Source organism: Sceloporus undulatus, chromosome 7, assembly GCF_019175285.1.
Source record: "Sceloporus undulatus isolate JIND9_A2432 ecotype Alabama chromosome 7, SceUnd_v1.1, whole genome shotgun sequence".
NCBI lineage: Eukaryota > Metazoa > Chordata > Lepidosauria > Squamata > Phrynosomatidae > Sceloporus > Sceloporus undulatus.
Genome location: NC_056528.1, coordinates 31,784,729 through 31,809,122, shown reverse-complemented (window position 1 = coordinate 31,809,122; position 24,394 = coordinate 31,784,729). Strand labels below are relative to the sequence as shown.

Sequence of the window (24,394 nt, the reverse complement as noted above, 5' to 3'; positions counted from 1 at the left end):
CCCACATTGACTTGGCTTCTTGCTCTTATATCCCAGCTATCCTTTGCCTGTTACCTTCATTATAGCAGTTTAATTCCATTTTAACTATCTTGACAAAATCCTGGGTTTTTGTAGTCCAGTGAGGCAGAAAAGCAATTGTGGCTGGAAACTACCAATCCCAGGATCCCATAGGCTGTTGCCATGGCAGTTAAAGTGGAATCAAACTGCTATAATTCTGCAGTGCAGATCCCCCCCCCCATCAGTACCTTAAACAAGTAAAAACAAAACTGCTTAAAAGCATTTACACAAGTTAAAGTCATGCATACATGGAGACTGGGATTGAACAAATTGGGTCCCAAAAGTTTTAAAGAAGAACTATGGCACCACCCTATTCCCATGAATGACTTCCATCTCTTATATCTGTATCTACTGTCATCCCTCCACATCTGTGGCTTTGACTTTTGCACCTTTGATTATTCACGGATAGGATTAATATGTTTATTATTACTTCAATAGGATTTGTAAATGGAACAAATTGCAGAATGGCAGCTCCAACAGTTATTTTATAGACTGACCCTGAAAGCAAATGCCCACATGTTGCTAGTTTTAGGTGCTGGATTATCGCATCCAATGAAGCCACATTTAAATCTAAACTTTCAGATACAATGAATTAGAGCGTCTTAGTTGTCCTTACCTCGTCATAAAACTCTGGGTTCTGATTGTGATGTGACACGCAAGCAAAGGCGCTCCAGGTCAAAAGCGGACCCCCAGGCTTTCCATAGAAGCACTGCAAGAGATAACATGAGATAACAGACCCATTGGGACCAAGGAAAAGGACAGTGTTGTGCAATGGTTGCGACAGGCTGCCACTCACACAACTCCCCAAGGTGTGTATGAGCATGCGATGGAAAAATCAGATGCACCCATGTCGCATTAACCAGGTACTTTCTTCCAAAGGAAGTCTTCTTCTAAGCCTTTGCCCAAGACCTCAATCCATGGATGCAGTTTGGGAATCTACCTTTAAAGCTTTGGCGTCCCCTTCGTCAGAGTCTTTGAATTCAACGCGGATGGCGATGTTCCTCGCCTGGAATGGCAAAAAGAAGTTGGGGAGAAAGTTTGGACCCTGAACCAGGCCACACACTCTCAGCTCTAGAGAAAGGCCATAGCAAAACATCTCCGAATAATAATAACAATAATAATAAATCTTGCCAAGAGGACCCTTAGGCATGGTTACTATAAATCAGAGTTAACTTGGGCCTGTTACAGACTGCCAAAATAACGCTGCTTCGGGTCTCTTTGGTATGCTATTTAAATGATGCATGGGTCCTAAGAGTCCAGAGGTCGCGCCAAAGCCAAGATCCAGTCTTAACGTCTGGAGTGCGGCTTTGGTGAAGATTCCGGATTCTTAGGCTGCATGCATCATTTAAATAGCATACTTCCAAAGAGACCCGGAGCAGCTTTATTTTGGCAGTCTGTAACAGACCATGGAGTCTAGTTTAATACCCTCTTTGTTACCATTGAGAGCCAGCTTAGCACAGTGGTTTGAATGTTGGACTATGACTCTGGAGACCAGGGTTTGAATTCCTGTAATCCCCTCTGAAGAAACTTGCCATGAAAAGCCATCTTAAGACAAGAGTGACTTGAGCCAAAACCATGCATAGGATGAAATATAAAATATTAAATTAGCATCGATAAAAACAGCCAGGGTATTAAAAGCCATTGGACAGAGCTAATTGTTGCACAAGTGAAGATGTCATAGTCTTAATGCATTTTAACAGCAGAGCCATAAAACTAATTTTTATATCTTTGCAAATATAGTGGACCCTTCTCATATATATATATATATATATATATATATATATATATATTCCAGAGTTTGGTTCCAGGACCTGCATGAATACCAAAATCCATGGATGTTCAAGTACCATTAAATACAATGGTGTAGCAAAATGGTGTCCCATATATAAAATGGCAAAACCTCGTATTTAAGCTGGGGATGGTTATGTCCGTGGATAAAGAACCGGTAAATATGGAGGGAAGACTCTAGCCTTTAGTTTTCCAGGAGCGGAAACAAGACTTTCCAGCATCCTTAGTACAATGACATTTTGCTACTGGTTTCGCAGTGGACCTCCTTAGATAAACACACACTCCTCTAGCAATGGAGTCTTTGCAAACTCACCTTGGCAAAGGTTTTCTGGCTGTCGTACTTTAAGTGCAAAGGGTAGATGTAGAGCTGGTTCTTGTAGATGGCGAAGGGGTGAGAGTACTTTGCAATGTCTGGGACAAACTCTTCCACCTCGACGGCAATGTCAGCCCCTTGGTCCTGCTTCTCGAAGGGTTTAATGGGAATATAAGAGGATGTGACACAATCTGGAGGAAAAGCAAAGGGCAGGGAAGCATGCAATCATCATACAATGCAACAAGTTTGAAAATGTAACACAGAAACCATGGTTTAGCTTGTAACTTTTAAAGTCCCAATCTCTTACTTGAGAAATCCAAGGGAACGCACTGCAATGTAATATTTAACTGGCCAGGTATCACTTGCAGCTTGGTCTTTTCTGGTCTATATAAATAAGAAGCAAAATGACAAATTTTATTTATCTACTTAATTGTATCCCTCCTTTCCTCTGGCATGAGACCCAAGGTGGGTTATATTTAAAACAAAATATAACAGGGGGAAAATCATATTGTGCAGAAGCTGAGATCCACTGCTTTGGGCCGCTCTCCACTTGCAAAGTGTCGAAAGATGGGAAGATATTGCTTCGGCCACGAATATCTTCAAAATCCTAATTTTTAGTGCACTTGCGTTAAAGAATTCAGCTGAGTTGGCTGCAAATAATGGGGAAAACATTTTTTTCAGGCTCAAGGATCATGACATTTTCCACCTTTGCCTTCCCAGAGGACTTACTTCTTATACTCTGCCAAGAGCTTGAGAAGATCCTCTGTTGAGAGTCTGCTACTGTCCTGCTTATAAAGAGGAGAGAATTTCCCATCTAGATCCAATGTGCCTTGACAGTCTTTGAAGACCGGTCTAGAGAGAAAGAAAGGAGATTATTATTGTAGGGGAGAAAGGATCCAAGATCTTAAATAGCATCCTTAAAGTTTAAACTAAACCCCAGAGTGGACTCACTGTCCTACTGACATGGAAGCCAGTGAATAGTATTGATGCTGATAAAGGAAAAATAGACCCCCCTATCCACACTGCAGAAATAATCCGGTTTGACACCACTTTAACTGTCATGGTTCAATGCTATGAGGTCCTGGGAATTGCAGTTTGTTTGGGCACCAAAGCTCTCTGACAGAGAGGGCTAAATACCTAAATACCAAACTGGAATAATTTTGCAATGTGTTTTGGACCTGAGTCTGCACATCTTTAGCAATCCTCATGAATAATAATGATTTTTTTCCGCATGCTTCTAAGCTACTGAGAATTATTCAATATTATTCAATAGCAGGTAATTTTGCAAATCACAGAACCAGAAAAATTGCATGCAACCCCACAAGTTCCTCCTCCCCAAAAGAGAACCTTTGAGTGACATGGTCTGAAGTATGGGGTCAACTGTGCCCTTTCTTCTCTGCTTCCCAATGGGATCCCCTTAAATCCCATTGCTTTGTGGCAATGTCTCCCCGTGTGATGGATGCCTTGGCCCTGCTTTTATAGCCGCGTTGTCTGGCTAGATTGCATGCACAGCAAAGAAAGCGAAGTGGGCCAACAGCATCCGAAAAGCACTCACCGGGCGGCCCAAGCAAATGGCATCCTGTACTGTCCGAGGCGGCTGCACACCACTTTGGCAAGCTTGTGGACCTTCTGTGCTGTCTGTAAGGCAGAAAACAAGATGCCCATGGATTGACCCAGTCCAGATTTCCCAAGAGAGCAGAAGATCTAGCTAGCAAGGACCAGAAGAGACCGGAGGATCTAGCTAGCAAGGACCAGAAGAGAGCAGAAAATCTTGATAGCAAGGACCAGAAGAGACCAGAAGATTTAGCAAGCAAGGACCAGAAGGGATCAAAGGATCTAGCTAGCAAGGACCAGAGGAGATCAGAAGGCTCTCCACTGATCCAGAATAACATCTGAAACCATGGAAAACATTGCACAAAAACTGGAAGTCAAAACAAGGGTACATCTAAACTAGGTTCAATATGATGCTCACCTATGGTGAGCACATAATTTCTTCCAGGTGAACTGACAGCACCTGGTGGTCCTTCCATGTACCTCTTTGGAGACACTATCACTATCTAGCATCCAGATATCATGGAAAACATTTTTGGATGCATTTTTGAGTTGTTCCCATTCTTCAAAGGTATGCATTCTTTGATGCATACAAAATGTACCAAAATTTTCGCAAACACACACATTCTCAAGGTGTTTTGTCCTGCAATTAATCTCGGAACATGCAAAATGAGTAATGTTGGCATGGGATTTTGAAACCATCCAAATTCTTTCCCTATCCCTAGCGATCTAGTTGCAACACGCCGTAATGTGGCCTACCTTCACGGGGTCAGAGTTCTTGATGTAAGGCTCCACGCAATGTGTGATGCTCCCCTGAAGGACCTTCTCCACCCGGGCGATGAGGAATATTTCTGGGTGAGGGTTTGTAACGGAGAAGACCCCCTTCGCGTAAAAGAGGAGCAGAGCGTCAGAACCTACAAAGCACATCGAAGGGGACTCAGGCACAAGGGAGCCTGCACGAATCTGATTAAGGCGGGCATGAGAGAGCGAGGAAGTAACTTGATTTCCCCAATGAACTACTTTGGTACGTAGTTACTTTTTGTAATGAGTTGGAATATAAGCTTCTTTAAGAAGTCTGTAACACCCATGGCTGCCATTCGCTTCCTTCAATGGAAATAGCCTATTACTAATTCCTGACTCGGTCTGAAGAACAGGAAAGAAGAACTATTGGTCACACAGGTGGATCTCTCATATTGTATCTGGGAAGGACCTAAATTACAATGTCTTTTGCTTATTTCCCCAAAATCTCAACCTGCAATATTTGAACTGGCCACTTGGGGGAGACAGAGACCATTCCCTTCATTTTTCCAATGGCAAAAGGGTAACAATAAAGCTAACTTCTTAGCAATGTGCAAATTCAGGAAATGACCTTTCTGGGCTGCAGGAACCATGAAATGATCTCACAGATGATCAGGGCAATGAGGAAAGTAACAAACTCCTCTTAAAATATAACATTCCAAGCTCTGAGATGAAATCTCTTCTGTGAGCTACTTTTGGGATTGAAATGAGAGTATTTTGGTAAAAAGACTCAGGTGGATGGCAAGTAGTCCAAGGCTTGGATTCAGAGGAACCACCCTGAAATGGGATTTGTTTCACAGCCTATTGCCCTTTTACTTGTTTACCCTTTATATATATATATAAGTATAAGCATAACCACATAAACTTGTTAAACCTAATCTAAAAACAAAATACATAAAAGAACTACAAACCCGACTAAACAACAAAACTAGCACAAAGAATACCAGCACTATTGACTTCCCACCCCAAAAACTTATGGTTATAATCCACTATTGCTAGAGTTCTTTTATATGATATCATATTTATGCATATAAACTCTAATTGACAAAACCCAAAACAGATGTATAGCACCAGTGGGGTTGCAAAAAGGTAATAAACAATATATGAGAGTCAGTGCTGTGTAGTGGTTTGAATGTTGGATTAAGAGTCTGGAGAGTAGGGTTTGAATCCCTTCTGTGAGATGAAAATCCATCTTTGGTGAATCCCACTCTCCCAGACTCAGAGGATGGCAATGGCAAACCCCCTCCAAAGAAATGTGCCAAGTAAACCCTGTGATAGAGATGCCAAAAGTTGGAAAGGACTTGAAGGCAATGTCACATCAATAAAACAGTTCCAGACCTTTCTTAAAATGGTTCCAAGATTTCTCTTTAATCCGCTTACTTGCTTTACGTAGCGCAAATGGGACTCCGTGATCCGGTCAAGGAAGTGGTTGTTCAGGGAATTGCCTCCGGGTTCCTGAGCCGAGAAATCGGGCAGCATCTCTCGGACGGGCGAGGGGTTCAAGTCGACGTGGAAATCTGCCGAAATCTTGCAACAGCTTTTCAGATCGAATAGGGCAAGGCTGAGAAAAAACGGCTCCACCTGAATGACGCAAGGAAGGCATTTTTAAATTGACCTTTTTTGGTATAATAATGCGTTGTTAGTTAACTGATGAATGACCACCTCTTCTTACATTGCCTTTCCCCAATCTTATGCCCAGCAGATAGGTTACGACTGCAAATCCCCAAACCCCTCATCCAGCATAAAGTTACTGAAACACATCTGGAAGGCACTGTCATGCCCTGCTTCCGGAACATGGTTATGGACTCTGACCAGTGACTGAAGTAGTGGACATACTCAGACCTTCTGCTGAACCAGATCAGGAGGACGTTCTGGAGCTCATAGACCACCAGCCCCAAACTCTGCTCTTTAAGGGATTTTGGACTTCAGCTCCCAGAATCCCAGACTACTGGCCAACATGGTCAGCAGACTTCTGGGAGCTGAAGTCCAAAATCTCTTAAAGGGCACAATTTGGGGACCATTGCCCCCAAAGGGTTGCACTGCTGCACCCTTTCACTAGCCAGGGATGACCAAGAAGAAGGGACGTCACTAGAGGAGTGTGGGGAGTGCAAGACTCCAGACTCTGGGTTTGAAAGGTCTGCTGGCCAAGCAGGAAAAAGGCTTCCTGGCAAGACTCCTTGGCGCATGTCAAGAGTGCCCAATATGCACCATGGGTCCCATGCACATCGAGGTCTGTAATGGATTGGTCCTTTCGTCCCGATTGCTTCCCTCCTCTGCTACGTACAGTGATCCCTTCTCATTAGCTGAAGTTAGGGGTGAAAGACCCTTGTGAATGTGGAAAAAATGCAAATTTAGAAAAAAACACTATTCTTTTTACCCAAGAGAACACATTTCTAGGAATCTTCCAGTGTAACTGGAACACAAACCAGAAGTTGATCATAGAATCACGGTGGAGGACCTACGAATGCCTAGAGAAGTGTTATCCCTAAGAACGTCTTGGTTCTCCAGCACAACTCTATGGTCAACATCCAGCAGAATTGCCCTGGAGGACTTAAGAGATTCCTAGAGAGGACACATGGATCAAACCTGCAAATAATCAGATCTGCAAAAGTCAAAGCTGCAAATGTGAAGGGCCAATTGTAGTTACATAACAGCAGTCCTTGACTGGAGATGGACCTTGTGCATCTTCACAAATCTATTTCCTGCAGACGCAAGTCCTCTTACAAGCATGCAACACCCCAACAGGATTCTGGACTTTGTGCATATATTTTACATCCTTAGATGTGGCTGGTTTTGCAGATTTTCCAAGAACATAAAATGCCCAAGGTGTCCCAAAGATGGCAACCTGGAACGTACGTTTGTCGGCAGGTCCTTAGTTTGGTCATTCAGTTGCGCAACAAGGTTGAAAGTCAAGGTGTGACAGTTCACCAGGAAACGCTGGCTGCATTTTTCCTCAAACGGTTTCACGTCTGGCTCTATTCCGGAGAAATCAAGCCTCTAAGAAAGAAAAAGAATGACTGTTTATAGAAAGAAAAATGCTATAAATGTTTCTCAAACACTCATCTCCCTTCAATGTTGAGGTATGACGAAAGAAACCTTTGCAATGTGGTTTGATACTGTCTTCGTAATCTGAACCCGTCAGGATGCTCTATCAACCGCTTTGCGTTCTCCCAATGGAAAGAGAGAAAAATTTAAAGCATGTAATAATAATTTTTAAAAAACCCTCAATATTTTCAGAAGAGGAAGTGTTGGGAAATAAATACAGGAACTGCTCTGGTTCTCCTCCTCTTGGCACAAAAACAAACAACCTCCGAGGGGAATTACAAACTGTGTATAAACTCACAACATGAATCTATTTTGCGTCGTTGGCTAAGAGGGAAAGTGTTTTAACTCCAAGAACTAACAGAAATGTTAGGGTTTTTTAACACGATGTTTTTAACTATAATTTTCAACACTATGCAGTTATAGCAGTTTGATCCAACTTTAACAGTTATGGTTACCTCCCGATGGAGTCCTGGGATTTGTAGTTTGTTGAGGAACTTACCCTATATACTCAACTATAAGTCAACCTCATATATAAGTTGTTAAGGGCAGATTTTGGGGCCAAAATTATGGATTTTGATATGACCCGTGGATAAGTCAAGGGTAAAACTTAGGCACATACAAAGAAGGATGTCAGTGACAAAGCAAAGGAAAACAATGCCAACGAACTTACAAAATTTCAGCAGAGATAACTATTTGTTCTCATACTAAAGGCTGGATGGATGAGAGAGTAGAAGGGGGTCAGTACTTCCAGGGCAGATTAAACTTGTCTTTCACCAGGGGATGGTTATGTGTGTGTGTGTGTGTGTGTGTGTGTGTGTGTGTATTCATTTTGGGCCATATATTGATTCCCCTCCCCACAAATGACTAGCATTTTTTCCCCAAGACAAAACAAAGGGAGAAAAGCAGCATTTTTCTTTTTAAGTAATGTATAGTGGTGGAGTCTTCTTCTATGGAGGTCTTTAAGCAGAGGCTGGACGGCCTTCTGTCAATGGGGATGCTTTGATTGAGATTCCCTGCATGGCAGAATGGGGCTGGGCTGGATGGCTTTTGGGGTCTCTTCCAACTCTACGATTCTATGATTCTATAATTCTTTCTGTCTCCCTCCGCAACCCTTTCCCCCCCTTTTGCGCTATGCCCTTTCAACTATGGTGCCAGGTAGTGGCTCATTTCTGATATTTGGAAGCTGCTCTAGAAGTCTTTCGTTCAGTGACAATGTGGCAAAGCACACCACTTTTAAGTCATATGTCATTATAGGTCCATGTTTTGGAGCTCAAAGGTACCTGCACTTCCGGATCGAAAGAGAAGAGGTTCTGCCTCCCGTCGTTTCTGCTGAGCTTGTTCAGCTGCTCCGTTTCCCTTCCATACTGAAACAGAAAAAGAAAAAAGCCTTGGCTCAGCAGAAGGCCAAAGGAATGACAGTCCCTGACACTAGCAAAAAAATGTATTTTTGCAGGGGCTTTTTCTGGAAGCCAAGCAAGCACAGAATAAAGAGAAAGGAAACCAAAGGACTTTACTCTCTCTGCAAGCTCTTAAAATGAAATTGGAGCAACTGGAGTGACCCCAGGTTGGAAATTCCCAAGTGGTAGATGCAACCATTTTGAGGGGAAATGTCAATGGGACAATGCAAAGGCTGCTTGCATTTGAGGCTTCAAGAAGATGGTGGACAACCTTCTCCAATGGCTTCCAGATGTTTGCAGATGCCAACCCACTCCATTCAAACCTTCCTGACAATTTTGGCTTCCTTATGACCCATGTACCTATCATTTACACGTGAGGAGCTATGGGTCTCGCTTTGTTGCGTTTGCATGCTGTACCGATCAACTTCCATCAGAAGTTGACCACAGAGTCATATTGGAGGAATTAGAAAATGCCTAGAGAGCACTCTTCTCTATGCATTTGTAGGTCCTCCAGCACAACTCTATAGTTAATTCTGCCAGAATCATACCATAGAGTCTCGCTGGAGGAATTAGAAAATGCCTAGATAGAATACTTTGCAATTCATTTTAAGTAAAAGAAATAGCATTCCAGAATATACATAAATTTCATATTACACGCAGGGTCCTGGAACAGACCCCTTGCATAATACGCAGTTCAACTGTAATAAATGGGAATGTAATTTAAAATCTGACTCAAGTTCCCTTTGATTTAATTGATCTCCTCTGATTAGGATTAATAATTGAACTTTGATGACATCACCCAGAATCCCCTAGCCAGCATGACCAGTATCCATACTGGCTGGGGATAATGGGAACCACCATCTCAAAACAGTAACCTTTTAATGGTTTTTAGGCTGGTCTGGTTTTCTATGATTTTTTTTCCCCTTCCTGCTTCGAACTGACATTTCTAAACTGATGATTTTATCAGCTGTCTTGGAAAACATTTGTTTTAAAATCCAGAATTTAAGAGGGCAAGATAACAATCTGTAAAAATTAAAAATGGCTGGTGTTTACAAGCACTGCTCCCAGCTTTCCATAGTAGCAGCATTTGCTTTCACTTGGAAATGGAAAGATTTGGATGTGATGCTGGCAAGAGAAACAGAAGCAATCCGCCTGTTTCTCTGCATTGCTCCTGAATGGTACCTGGGTGAAAATGCAAAGAATGGACTTCCAAAACTGAGGCCCGGGGCTTGTTCCAAACCTTTCGCCTTCCCCAACCCTGTTCTCCCAGCTTTTCCGTGTCTTACAGGGGCTCCAGACACAAAGACTACCTTCATGAGCTCCGGATGCATGCTTCGCTCCAAGCTCTCCAGGATGTTCTCCGACTTTCCCTGGCTGACGGTTTCGTCATCTGCAAAGTCACAAAAAGCAGATGTTACAGCAGAGGAACCCAGCCAGCCCTTTTGGGTGAGGCTGTTCCCAGGAGCAGGGGAGGAAAGCAGGCTTCGTTCCCAAACACTGCACTGGAAAATTGGATGGGAATGGCTGGAACCGGGCCAAGCATTTTCAGTCCAACCAGTGGGGGTCACGTCCCTGTTCTCTCTTGCACAGACAAATGCAGGGACAGAGACTCAGCTCTCCCTCCAGTGATGCTGTTTCTCTGCTAAGTTTTGCAAGGCAGAGGGAACAACAATGCACCACTCCAAGGGAAAGAGCGGAGAAGGTGCATTTTTACATTTCTCATTTCAAGTCTAAGTAATGGGAAAAATTGGTGTAGTGATCGGAGCGTTGGACTAGGACTCTGGAGACCAGGGTTCGAATCCCAGCTCAGCCAAGGAAACTCACTGGATGACCTTGGGCATAACAACAATTGTGCTGTATTTGCATGAAGAAACAAACCACCTTGATCTGAGCAGGACACACATTACATGTTGCTGTGATTGGTTATTTATGTAGCAACATCGTGGTATGCCGGTATGGTGTAGTTGAGCATTGGACTGTGACTCTGGAGACCAGGGTTCGAACCCCAGCTTAGCCATGTAAACCCACTGGGGTGGCCTTGGGCAAGTCATACTCGCTCAGCCTCAGAGGATGGCTATGGCAAATCCCCTTGTAAGAAACTTGCCAAGTAAACCCCATGATAGGGTTGCCTTAGGGTCGCCATACACTGAAAATGACTTGAAAGCACACAACAAGAATACGCATTTTCCAAGGTAGTCCTCATGCATGAAAATCTATCTTCCAGATGCTACAAGACATGGTTTTCCCAAGAAAGGAAGATTTATTTGCAATGGGGTTTTGCTGTATAGGTCCCCAAAGCTAACCTGGCAGGGCTTCCACCGCCTCCTTTTTCTCCTGCACCAGGCTCTCCGTATTGATCTGGATGATCTTCCGCAAAGTCCCCAACCATTCCTCCATCTCCGGTTCACTTTCGGCCGCCAGGTAGTGGCTGTACTTGTCCAGCATCTTGAGCTCAAAGGCGTTGCGCCGCATCTTCGGACACTGCAGAAAGAAACGCAAAACCAAGCAAAGCAAAAGCCAAGGTTCCTTCTGGAAGCCGGGAAGAGACACTGCAAAACTGCAAAATAAAGACATGGCCCTCATCCAACAAGTTAAGAGAAATATCTTGACCTTGGCTTGGCTTGAAGTCAGACAGCTCTATCCAGAACTCAAAGCAGATCTCTTTAAAAGACAGATCTACCCAGAACTCAGAGGGAATCTGTTAAAAGAAAAGTCTACCCAAATCTCAGTGCTAATCTCTTTTAAAAAAGAGAGATCTATTTAGAAATCAGAGGGAATGTGTTAAAAGGCAGAACTACTCATGGCTTGAGAGCAGATCAAGGGTGCATCTGTAATGCAGAAATAATGCAGTTTGACACCACTTTAATTGCCGTAGCTCCATCCTATGAAATCCTGGAATTTGTAGTTTTGCAAGGTCTTTGGCCCTCTCTGTCTGAAGAGTGCCATTGCCTCAAAAAACTACAAATCCCAGGATTCTATAGCATGGAACCATGGCAGTTAAAGTGGCATCAAACTGCATTATTGCTACAGTGAAGATGCATCCTAAATTAAAACAGGTCTGCCTATAATCCAGAGCAGATCAATATATAGGCAAAGGGGGAGAAAATATAACATTTTTGGACAATGGCTTCCAGAATTTTTCCCAGGTTGGGGGATTCTGGGTATTATATTTTCCCCAAAAATATGTTTCCCAAAGGTTTGGTATTGACTGAGCATTAATTTGTAATCTAGCTCTACAGATCTGATATGCGAAACATCATCAGAAAGAAACGGGAGCAGATCCTTTCGGACGTGCCGCTACCTTTGGTTATTTTAATTGTCTTTCACAAATTTGTTTTAATGTGCTTTTATATTGTGAGCTGCCTTGGGTCCCTTTTTGGGAGAAAGGTGGCATAGAAATAAGATAAAATAAATCAAATACCTGGACCACATCGATGCATGAATCCAAGAAGATGCAGCCTTTGGATTCCTTGGAGGTCTTTTCATCTTTGTAGGAATTGAGGATATAAGAGCCGTCCGGAAGCTGTGTGAGATAAAAATACCTTCTCTTGAAGACCTGCAAAAAAGGATAAGCAAAAAAGCAACTTCAATACTAGAAGATAAAATTTGCTCCTTTGACCTTACTTCACCAATTATAATGCATTCAGCTCCTTGACGTTTAGGAGCATCTCAGCCCTCTTGTAGTCTTTATTCATAATCATAAACCAAATCAATGTTAAAATTCTATTATCATTGGATTTTATTACTGTTATATAAGATTTATGGTTGTTGGGGAGGGAGAGGATGGTGGGATTATTTTTTTATATTGTATGCATTTTATTTTATTATTATTGTAAGCTGCCTTGATCCACTGGGGAGGCGGGACTGAAATAAAATATCATCATCATCATCATCATCCAATAATCATCATCATAAACCAATAATCATAATCCTAAACCAAATGACTTTAAAAAAAACCCATGATTTAAAGCAGCCAACAATGATCAAAAGTAAGGGATAGGTGATTTAATATGGGGAGATATAGCAGATTTAATATGGGGATAGGAATGTGAGCATTCATGTCAATGAGATGCTGAATTAGAATTAAAGAGAGAGAAATGTCTCACTGTCCCTAGATTGTGAATACAAACCCATTACTGCTCGTTGTCCACCAGCATGGTGCAATGTTTGGACTATGATGCTGGGAGATCAGGGTTCGAATCCTCGTTTGGCCATGCAAGGCCTATGGAAGACCTTAGGCAAGTTCCTCATCCTCAGAGGAAGGCCATGATGGCAAACCCATTCCCAAGAAACGTGCCAAGAAAACCCAATGATATGTTCACTATAGGGTCGCCATGGGTCTGCCAGTCCTGCGCATTAGGCACTTAGGAGAAGCATCTCACCTTCATGCTCACTGTGATGGTGCTGTTGACGTTGGCCTTGTAAAGCCATCCCTGTTTGATCACGCCGCCCTTCTGAGAACACAAAGATGAGGAATCCTGGCAGAAGGAGACACAAAAATTGTTACTGCTATTCAAAGAGGTTTTAAAAACACACAGCAAACCTGCCTCCCATTGCCTTTCTTTTAAAAATTGCATTAATGCGCAGGGCAACACCAATGTAGCGCTAAATCAGAAAACCAAGCAGCAAAATGCAGTCCAGACGTTGCAGCCATAAGCTTTGAGAATAATTGCAAGGAAGTTGCTTTGGGTTGAACTTATACGTCAAATTGTATTTAATGGGACTTGAACATCCACAAATTTTGGTATCCAAGCAGGATCCTTGAACCAAATCTCAGTGGATAAGAAGGACCCACTATATTATTTTTTTTTTTTGTATGTGTATGGCTGTTATTATTATTATTGCTATTTGTAACACTGATCAGGGCTGGCTGCTTTAAACCAGGTTGGTTTAAACCAAATGACTTTAAAAAATGATTATTCATATATAGATATATATGTGTGTGCGCGTGCATGCAAAAAATCATGGGGTTTTTAAAAGTCATTTCCATACATATATATATATGCATATGAATAATCATAATCATCATAATCATAAACCAAATGACATTAAAAAAACATGATTTAAAGCAGTCAATCAAAAGTAGAGGATAGGTGATTTAATATGGGGAGATATAGTAGATTTAATATGGGGAGAGGAATTTCAGCATTGTTAGTGGGAGTTGTTCCATGTCAATAAAATGGTGAATTTAGTCCAGATTTTAATCCAGGATTTGTAGGAGCTTTTCAGGATGCTGAACCCTTTCCAAATTTTAGCAAACACTCAGCCCATCCAGAACTATGATGCTCCTGGGAATTAGTATTTCAAACTGAGCAAACCCCAGATACTCTCATGGTACATGTTTCCTTGGCAATGTTTTCCATCCTGTTTGTTTCTGTTCCCTTCGCCAGAGATGCAACCCAGTGCTGCTGCTTCTCCATCAAAGGAGCCGGCAAACCGTACAAATTGGCATTTGGTCGCACAAAATAAATGTTGTGTGTTATAAAAGCTACAAAGGCCAAGGAAGGCAACCCAATCACCAGATGCTCTTCTTAATTCTGGTTATTCCATGCTTCCAATGTGGGAAGCACCTTGTTCCCAACAACCGCATGGCCATGCGGTCTGCATGCATATGGAAGGGCTGTGCTTGTTTCTATGCACAAACACAAACATAGACACACATTGATCTTTGCTTTTGCTTCTGCATATAATAATAATAATAATAATAATAATAATAATAAGTTTTATTTATATACCGCTATTCCAAAGATCATAGCGGTGAACAGCAAGTAAGCTAATTAGCAAGTAAGCTAATTTGCCCCCAACAGTCTGGGTACTCATTTTAGCGACCTTGGAAGGATGCAAGCCTGAGTCGAGCTTGGGTCCTTTTGCTGGTCTTGAACTCGCAACCTTGTGGTTTTGAGTGAATGGCTGCAGTACAGGCATTTAACCACTGCGCCACCAGGGCTCCATATATATTTTCTTATATCCCGCCTTTCTCCCAGCATAGGGACTCCAAAGGTATCCTTTGTATGATGCTATGTGAACTCACTGTGTGCAAAGTATCATGAAAACCTCCAAAACCTTTGATTTAAAAGATTCATGATTCACTGAAAAGATCCACAATTTGTGTGACCAAATTGTCAATTTGATGCCAGCCAGTTGAACAGATTGGAAATACACATTTTCAGTGCAGCAGAGAAATCCCAGACTAAATTCTGGCTAACTGGCACACAATACTTATACTTAAAACACAATTAAAATACAGTAGCAGCGTCCCTATTCTCTCTTCCTTTCCCCTTCATCTCTTCAGTCTAGATGGAGCTAGCTATTAAATTTGGACTAAGCATGGAAGGACAGGTTGCTTACCTGTAACGGTATTTCTTCGAGAGTCTAAACAAACAAACCCAGTTGTGGGAATAGGTGTTTCTTCTTCGTGGTCTCTGCGAATCATACAAATGGGTTGTACTGCGCCTGCGCAGTGCCTTCGGAAACTTCTGGAATCACTAGGCAAAGTACACTTTGCAACATGTTGAAACTTTTTGGCGGTAACCCCGCCCATCCCCTATAAAACCTCCGTTCCCGCTCTTTTCCCCAGTTCCGCAATTTTCCGCTGTAAAGGCGACAAGAATGAGCCAATATGAGCAGGACACTGAGGGGAGGATGGGCGGGATTTGTATGTATTCGCAGATGACCACTCGAAGAAATACCGTTACAGGTAAGCAACCTGTCCTTCTTCTTCGTGGTCTCTGCGAATCATACAAATGGGTTGAGACTGGCGAGCTAAGGTCAGTGGAGGCGGGAGTGTCATGACACCTGAAAGACCAACAATATAAAAGGCACCAATAAAGATAACTGAACACCAGAACCAGTTGTATGGTTTGTTTATAAACTTTTAGAAAGAATCCCACCTCAAGACACAAGCCCTGATGAGGCAACCACAAGCAGCAAGCCTGCTGTCCAATTTTTAGCCCAGCAGATTATGCTACAGTCAGTGTAGTCCCGACAGTAAGACAGTTCTCCCAAATGTTGCATCCCTTTTGGCCCTTGTGTCCAACCTGTATTGCTTAATAAAGGTTACAGGTTGTGACCATACAGCAGCCTTACAGATGTCATCCAAAGGGACACCGGACAGAAAGGCAGAAGAGGCCGCTACTGCCCTTGTGGTATGGGAGCGAATCCTGGTAGGTAAGGGTTTGCCCAAGAGTTCATAGGATAGAGCAATGGTGTTGGATACCCACTTCGAGAGTCTCTGGGTCGACACTGGGAGTCCTTTTCTCGGTTCCGAATAGCACTGGAACAGTCTCTCGGAACGGCTGTGGTCCTTGGTTCTATCTAAATAAAAAGCCAGAGACCTACGAATGTCCAGGGTATGGAGGGCCCTCTCGGTGTCGGTAGTCGGGTTCGGAGCCAAGGTAGGTAACACAATGTCCTGACACATGTGGAAGGTAGAAACGACCTTGGGCAAGAAAGTAATGTCCGTTCTGAGAACCACCTTGTCCAAGTGGAATCTAAGGAAAGGCTGGTCGCGGCGCAAGGCACAAAGTTCACCCGCACGGCGGGCAGAGGTAATAGCCACCAGAAAAACCGTCTTCCAGGTCAAGAGTCTAATGTGTGTGGTGGCTAAGGGTTTGAATGGTTTAGATTGTAGGGCCCCCAACACCACGTCGAGGCTCCAAGCCCGGGTTGGCAAGGATACTTGAGGATGCAAGTTATTACATCCTTTTAGGAACCCCTTCACTAGAGGGTCCTTGAAAAAAGAGGGCTTGCCCTCGAACTGGAAGAAGGAGCAAATAGCCGACAGGTAACACTTGACAGACGTGAGGCAGAGTCCCGCGTCAATTAGAGACATCAGGAATTCCAGGACCAGCGGCGTCGTTACCTGGGCTGGTGAGAGGTGTCTGTCTGACAGGAACTGAAGAAACTTTTTCCATTTCAGTCCATAGGATTTTTGGGTGGCTGGCTTCTGGGCTGCTAAAATGACCCTACGCACCAGAGCTGACAACTGTGCTAGGGACGGATTCTCCACGCCACCAGGGGAAGGGTCTCGATGTCCGGGTGTCGGATCCGTCCTCCCTGGACCGTCAGGAGATCTGGCCTGGGCTCGAGCCAGAGAAAATTGGCTTGAGATAGGTGAAGAAGGCACGGAAACCAGGGCTGTGTCGGCCACCAAGGCGTGATCAGGATCGCGTTGGCCGCATCCGAGGTCATCTTGGCTACCGTCCTGGTGATCAGAGGGAAGGGGGGAAAGGCGTAGAGTGCCATCCCTGACCATCGAAGCCCGAACGCATCTCCGAGGGAGCCGTCGTTCGGCGTCCGGGAGCAGAACTGGGGACAATGGGAGTTGTACACGGTTGCAAACAGGTCTATCTGCGGTGTTCCCCATCTGGTAAAGAGGTTGTGTACCGTCTCTGGATGGAGTCTCCACTCGTGACATGAGGACGGAGACCTGCTGAGTAGATCTGCATGAGAGTTCTGGGTGCCAGGTAGATGTACTGCTTGAAGCAGAATGTCTCGGGTGATGCACCAGTCCCATATCCGGAGGGTGATGTCTAGGAGGGTGCGAGACCTGGTGCCTCCTTGTTTGTTCAGGTAGTACATCACCGTGGTGTTGTCTGTCCTGAGCTGGATGACCTTGCCCAACAGTGAGGACTCGAAGGCTCTCAAGGCCTTTTCCACTGCCAACAGTTCTAGTGCGTTGATGTGGAGCGCCCTTTCGTCTAGAGACCAGATGCCCTTGGCCCATAGGTCCAGAACATGGGCTCCCCATCCTTCTTCGGATGCGTCTGTGGTGAGCACCAGCTCTGGCTGGGGTAGCGAAAAAGGCATACCGACGCAGACGTTGTGGGAGCTGAGCCACCAATGGAGGGAGCGTGCGACAGGTCTCGGGATGGCCAGCCTGCGAGACGGGGAGTCCCTTTCTAGGTCGAACGTCGACAGGAACCAAGACTGTAGGGGTCAAGACCGAAGTCTTGCCCACGGTGTGACAAATGTTGTCGACGCTATGTGCCCCAGGGCCACCTGGATGTCCCTTGCTGTCGCTCGCCTCTGGGCAGTGCATCGGTTGATGGCTTGAACCAAAGCCTGGAAACGGTCTGGAGGTAGGTATGCCATACAGTCGTTGGAGTCGAGGATGGACCCTATGAACTTTATCTGCTTGGTGGGGAGCAGCTGAGACTTGTCGAGGTTGACCACCAGTCCTAGGTCCCGTAAGAGCTGGAGCGTCTCTGAGGTGTGTCGCTGCAGTTCTTGACGTGACGGAGACACGAAGAGCCAGTCGTCCAGGTACGGGAAGACTCTCATGCCTCGGCGGTGAAGATGGGATATGACGGGTGCCATGCACTTGGTGAAGGTACGAGGTGCTGTAGACAGGCCGAAGGGGAGGACGTTGTACCTGTAGACATCTGTCCCGACGGCGAAGGCCAAGAACCTGCGGTGGGACTCCCGGATGCTGACATGGAAGTAAGCGTCCTTTAGGTCGATGGTTGCAAACCACAGGTCTTGCTGTAACAGAGGTAAAATAGAGGCCAGCGTTACCATCCGGAAACGGCGATAAGACAGGTAAGTGTTCAGTTGCCTAAGGTCCAATATGGGTCTGACACCTCCGTCAGGCTTAGGAACAGTAAAATAACGGGAGAAGAAGCATCTAGGGATGTCGATGGGTTCGACAGGGGAGATGGCGCCTTTGGCCAGAAGGGTGCGTACTTCGTCGAGAAGGGTGTCTGAGGGGGGTGTGGACAGGATAGCTCCAGTTGGCGGGAGCTCTTTGAATTCAAGGGCATAACCCCTACAGACGATGGTGAGGGCCCAAGAATTGGTGGTAATCGAGGCCCAAGTGGTGGCAAAGGGCCTCAGCCTGTCAAGGAAGGACGGGACAGAGGGAGCGACGGAGTACGCTGCGTCTCCTCAGGTCCTTTTCTTATTTTGCTCTGAATCTTGCCTCCTATAGTTCTTCTTATATTTGGGCCCCGACTGGCGGCCCGAGGAGGAAGAAGATTGGGATGGAAAACGCTGTCTGGACTGGTCCTGACGCTGGAATGGCCGGTCTTGTTGATAGGGCCTCTGGCCCTGGCCATACCACTGGCGAACAGCCGTGAAGCGCTTGCGGGAAGATGACTGGGGGAGGAGGACATACCGTGCTTTTTTGCCGCGGTCCTCATCCTATACTTGAAGTTGAGTCTCTCATCAGTCTCGCGATGGAAGAGGCCTTCTTCATCAAATGGCATGTCTTCGATGGTTGTGCGGGCGTTTTGGTTTAGGTCCGACGACCGTAACCAAGCGTGTCTGCGGCGTGCTATGGCAGCCGCCATGGATTTCGCAGAGCAGTCAGTAGCATGCCTGGCCGAAGTGATGAGCCAACCTCCGATCGAATGGGCCTCATCGCGGACCTCTGAGAGGATTGCCTGGGAGTCATCCGGTAGATCTGGCACGAGGGGGGAGATCTTCTCCATTAGCCACTGTATGTAAGCCCCCATGCATGCGTTGTAGTTGGCTACCCGCATGCCCAGAGCCGATGAGAAATAGGCCTTTTTGGCCAGGGTGTCAATCTTTTTGGCTTCTCTGTCCGAGGGCATCAGAGAGGCCTTAGGGGTCGACGCACGTTGGGAGCCCTCTACGATGGCTGAGTTTTGTTTGGGGTGTCCAAACAGCCATGATGGAGTGGATGGCGAGATTCTATAAAGAGACTCCACCTTACTGTTGTTGGATGCTGTCGATGAGGGGGCTTCCCAGGAACGCCTGGCCAACTTCTCCAGAGAAGGGAGGAGAGGAATTGCCGGTGGGGTTGGCAACTTGCCGTGGACCCGTCTCTCAATCGGATCAGATGCCTCGTCCTCGGTCTGGGAAACCTTGATATCGAGAGCATTGGACATTTTTATGACATGCTCTGCAAAGGTCCGGACGTCATCAGATGGCGAGACTGCACCAGGCTGGGCGAAGTCTTGAGTGGTAGACTGATAGTCATCGTCTCGGGAGGATAACGAATCACCTCTGGGACGATAACGAGCCCGGGACAATGTCTCTTCCTCCGATTCGAGCTCCACGACATCCGGATCGGTGGAGGCCTCTACCCGACGGGGTGAGAATGTCAACGCCCTGGAGGGTCTGGAGACAGCTCTTGGTCTGGGTCTCCGATCCCGAGGTTCAAAGAGGGAGTCCTCATCATCCCGAGGGACTAGTCTATAGTATCTGTCCGTCTCGGTATCATAATAGTACTCCGGCTGTCGATCTCGAGATGGTGATGGAGAAGCCACACGGCGTGTGCGAGTCGGCATTGGAGTGAGAGAATGACGATCATCCCTGGAACTGATGGGGGACACAGGATCTGGGAGCGTAGGCCAGGATCTTAGTGGCGAACCGAAGCGGCGATTGGAGCGGCAGTCATCAGTTTGAGGAGCCCTGGAGACCAGGCTACTAGCCGACCGCGATGCCAATCGAGGATCTGATGGTCGATCATCGGCATCCGGTGATCTCCGGTCGGTGTCTATGCGCCCTTGGTCGAGGTCCGAGCGGCCATGGGGCACCTCTTTCTGGTGGGTCACCGGGGGGTCCCGTTCGTCCTGGTGACGACGCTTTGCTGCAGAGTGGTCTCTCTCCAGAGAGGAGGTGCGGGGTCTTTTAGATGTCGAAGGGGTCCCTGCCTTCGATGGTGACTTGCCCGAACCTGAGGGCGTTAAGGCCTTGGTGGCCGAGGACCCCGGAGTGGAACCCGACTTCGAAGTGGAGGAAGTGGGTGCCTTCGGGACAGAGGATCTCGAGGCAGAACCCTTATGGGAGCTCGAGTCCTTACCGTTGTCACGACTTTCCTTGGGACCCTTCTTATGTTTTTTGTCCTTTTTCGAGGGTCGAGGGACTTCTCCCGACGGGCCCTGTTGCGGGGGGTCCAGGGCGGCAGTGAGCACCGATGGGTCATCCAACGGCTCCTGGGTTGGGGCTTCGGCGAGAGTCAGCAAGGGGGTCACGGTGGAAGTGGGAGCCCCCACAGAAGACATTGCCCCTGACGTGAAGACCTTGGTATATATCGCGGCCTTCAACCTGGTCTCCCGATTTTTTCTCGCCTGAGGGGTTAAGGACTTGCAGAGAGCGCAAGACGCTGGGATGTGTGTCTCTCCCAGGCAGAGGAGACAGGACGAATGGGGATCCTGGCCGGGAATCTTACCCCTACACACGGAGCACTTTTTAAAAGGCACCGATGGCATGGTCCGGAAAACGAAGTCGGGCGGTCCGGGTCTATGACGAGCGAGGGAGACAAGCCGAGGGGTAAGAAAGCGCGAGGTCTAACAGTCCGAGTCTAAGCCAAAATCAGGTCGGGGGCAAGCAGAGAAGAGTAAAAAAAAAAACGGTCCGAGGTCAAAAATTCCAGTGATTCCTATCTGAGATCAAGAGCGAAGTTCCTAATGGCAGCTAACGCGGCGGAAAAAAGGAACTGGGGAAAAGAGCGGGAACGGAGGTTTTATAGGGGATGGGCGGGGTTACCGCCAAAAAGTTTCAACATGTTGCAAAGTGTACTTTGCCTAGTGATTCCAGAAGTTTCCGAAGGCACTGCGCAGGCGCAGTACAACCCATTTGTATGATTCGCAGAGACCACGAAGAAGAAACACCTATTCCCACAACTGGGTTTGTTTGTTTAGACTCTTAACTAGTCTGAACTTTAAAAGAGCTGCGCAAAGGTGGGACACATTGCTGAAGAAACCGGCTAAGGCTATCTATGCAAAGCAACTGCCTGTGAAATTTGCAGAGAATGGCCCCATACAGACAGGCCAATATAAAGCTGCTTCTGGTCACTTGGAGGTATGCTGTTTAAATGATGCATGTGTCCTAAGAGTCCAGAAGCCATGCCAAAGCCATGATCCATTCCTAAAGACTGGAGCGCAGCTTTCAGACTCTCAGGATGCATGCATCATTTAAACAGCATATCTCCAAAGTGACTGGAAGCAGCTTTATTTTGGCCTGTCTGTATGGGGCCAATAAGTTCCAAATCTTATCAAGTCCAAGATTCTTCTCATCAGAGTTTCTCAACGCTTGAGAACCATGGTTTCTAATGCAGAGATGGAAGTTACATGGGCCTCTCAAAGTTGCTGCAAGTGCAAGTCCTTGCAGCCCTTAGCTGGGAAAGCCAAAAGTGAGGAATGCTGGGGGTTGCAATCCAACAACATCTGGAGCACTACACAATTGTTCTTGTGGGTTTTTTGGGCTATGTGGCCATGTTCTAGAAGAGTTTCTTCCTGCCGTTTCGTCAGCATCTGTGGCTGGCACCTTCAGAGAAGTCCTTTCCAGGCAAGCATTCTCTGAAAATGCCAGCCACAGATGCTGGCGAAACGTCAGAAAGAAACTCTTCTAGAACATGGCCACATAGCCCAAAAAACCCACAAAAAACAATGGATGCCGGCCATGAAAGCCTTCGACTTCACACTACACAAGTGTTTCAATGACCTGCAGGACAAATGTGTGGAAAGAAAGTGGGAGGCAAGGTGCGACACATGGGCACACTTGGTGCGTGTGCCCAAGCAGAGATGTCACAACTGAGTGTGTTGCAATAGGCAAAAATCTCCTCCTCCTCACCTCGTCTTTTTCAAAGTCTTCGTCAATTTCAAACACGTGGCTTGGGATCTTGTCCGGCCGAAAGGATTTGCTGAGGAAAGCACATGACGGTCATTTAACTTGATTTATTCTAAAGAAGCAGAATAGTACCTGAGAGCGTTTGGCACAAGATGACTGAATAATGAATGCATCCAAGAAAGTGCATCTAGAGACTGCTGTGAACAAAGAGGAGCAGCTCATTCACAGAGATGCAGCAATCGCTGAATTATTTGATTTTTAACCAAATACTGGAACCATATCTGGAAGATACATAACCAGCGTAGCTCCTGACTCAGTTATGTAAAACCCACTGAGTGACTTTGGGTGAGTCACATACTCTAAGCCTCAGATAGCAATGACAAACCCTCTCTGATGAAACTCACCAATAAAACCCTGTGATAGGTTTGCCTTAGGGTCGACTTGAAGGCACACAACAACAACATTTTGCAAGATGTTACTAAACATAACGTTTTAAATTTTTTATATATGATCATCTTTTTGCAACAGGCTGCTTCTTTGATGTTGCAAAAAGATTCTTAAGGCTGTAGTTATCCAGACTTCCCATACAAAGAATCTTTATTCGTCTCTAATTCTAAGATCCCTTTAGCGATGCCATGCCCCAAAATGGTAGCCAAGACCTCGGAAGACAAATGCATTCTGAATTATTACAATGGTTTGTCTCTATGAAGGGGAGGCTGACTGAACTGTATTCTAGGAACTTGTTGAGACGGCTTCAGAGGCACCCATCTTCTCCCCAAGAAAGAGAGAGAAAAGAGAGGGACGAGGAGAAGCTCTTACCAAGGCAACATGCGGAAATCCCCCGAGTAGTCCTCATATTTGTAGTTCACGACGTTCCAGTCTGAGCTGTAGCTTTTAATGCACTGAAAATGAAATTAAAATGCAGTTCTGTAAAGAAGCCACAGTGGCCCTGAGTTTGCAAGACCTGGGCTGCTAATAACAGCATTTTTTTTGGAGATCTCTCATCCATAGGAATAACAACTCTTCCCATTGATATCCCCTGGTTACATTTTCATAGAGCCATTGTGGTGTAGCGGTTTAAGTGTTGGAATAGGACTCTGGAGACTAGGGTTCGAATCTCCCCTTGACCATGGAAACTCATTGGGGGACCTTGGGCAAATCACACTCTTTCAGCCTCAGAGGATGGCAATGGCAAACCCCCTCTGAACAAATCTTGCCAAGAAAAACCCATGATAGGGCCACCTTAAGTCAGAAACGACTTGAAGGCACACAATGACAACAAAAAACCTTCATACTACACAGGAATTTTAAACTGTGAGATACACATTTTGCAAATTCACAAATGCATAAATGCAAAATCGGATACAGGAAAACTGTACGTTGCATCCTCTGTATTTACATCATTTAATCTTTACCTTTAGCTCAATGCATTTAATCCCTAGCAGGTCTGGACACCTTTAAAGCCACTGTCAGTCTAGAAAACAGTCTAAGGGATGTGCAAACTGTGGCCTTTTGGATGTTGTTGGACTGCATGTCCCATCAGCCCTTGCTCAGCATTTTCCAAGGATGAGGGATGCTGGGAGTTTCAACCCAGCAAGGTTCGGATGAATGCACAATTTCCGTTCTTGGTTGAAAAAGGAAAAAGAGGGGGAACTAGCCATCCTCAGAATAACCCAAGGAGGAAGGTTTATTACCTCTTGAACAAAGAGACTCTGGGCCTTTTTCAGAGCATCTTCTGGCACAGAAGACTGGACCGTCCTCCTCTGGCGATGAATGACCGAGACCTTGAAGGGGAGAGAAAACAACCAAGAAATTACAAAATTTGGATATTAGGTCCTGAAAGGACTCAGCACTGAGCAGCCCTGGTCCTGGAAATCGAAGCAAATATCTCATCTTCATCTTCAAATCA

The 24,394-nt window shown here is 45.6% G+C and overlaps 1 protein-coding gene across 2 annotated transcripts in view; it reads right to left on the bottom strand.

Moving 5' to 3' along the window:
- DOCK11 (dedicator of cytokinesis 11) overlaps positions 1-24,394 on the bottom strand; it is a 74,449-nt gene that overhangs the window by 37,247 nt on the left and 12,808 nt on the right. For both annotated transcript variants that reach the window (XM_042480214.1, XM_042480215.1), the window contains exons 3-19: positions 24,180-24,269; positions 23,305-23,387; positions 22,489-22,558; positions 13,332-13,427; positions 12,371-12,505; positions 11,253-11,430; positions 10,260-10,339; positions 8,833-8,916; positions 7,364-7,504; positions 5,888-6,088; positions 4,469-4,591; positions 3,714-3,796; positions 2,888-3,010; positions 2,466-2,542; positions 2,159-2,349; positions 998-1,063; positions 674-766 (exon numbers count right to left, since the gene is read on the bottom strand). In XM_042480214.1, coding sequence (XP_042336148.1) covers positions 674-766; positions 998-1,063; positions 2,159-2,349; positions 2,466-2,542; positions 2,888-3,010; positions 3,714-3,796; positions 4,469-4,591; positions 5,888-6,088; positions 7,364-7,504; positions 8,833-8,916; positions 10,260-10,339; positions 11,253-11,430; positions 12,371-12,505; positions 13,332-13,427; positions 22,489-22,558; positions 23,305-23,387; positions 24,180-24,269 — 1,914 coding nt within the window. The remainder of the gene's footprint in view (positions 1-673; positions 767-997; positions 1,064-2,158; positions 2,350-2,465; positions 2,543-2,887; positions 3,011-3,713; positions 3,797-4,468; positions 4,592-5,887; positions 6,089-7,363; positions 7,505-8,832; positions 8,917-10,259; positions 10,340-11,252; positions 11,431-12,370; positions 12,506-13,331; positions 13,428-22,488; positions 22,559-23,304; positions 23,388-24,179; positions 24,270-24,394) is intronic.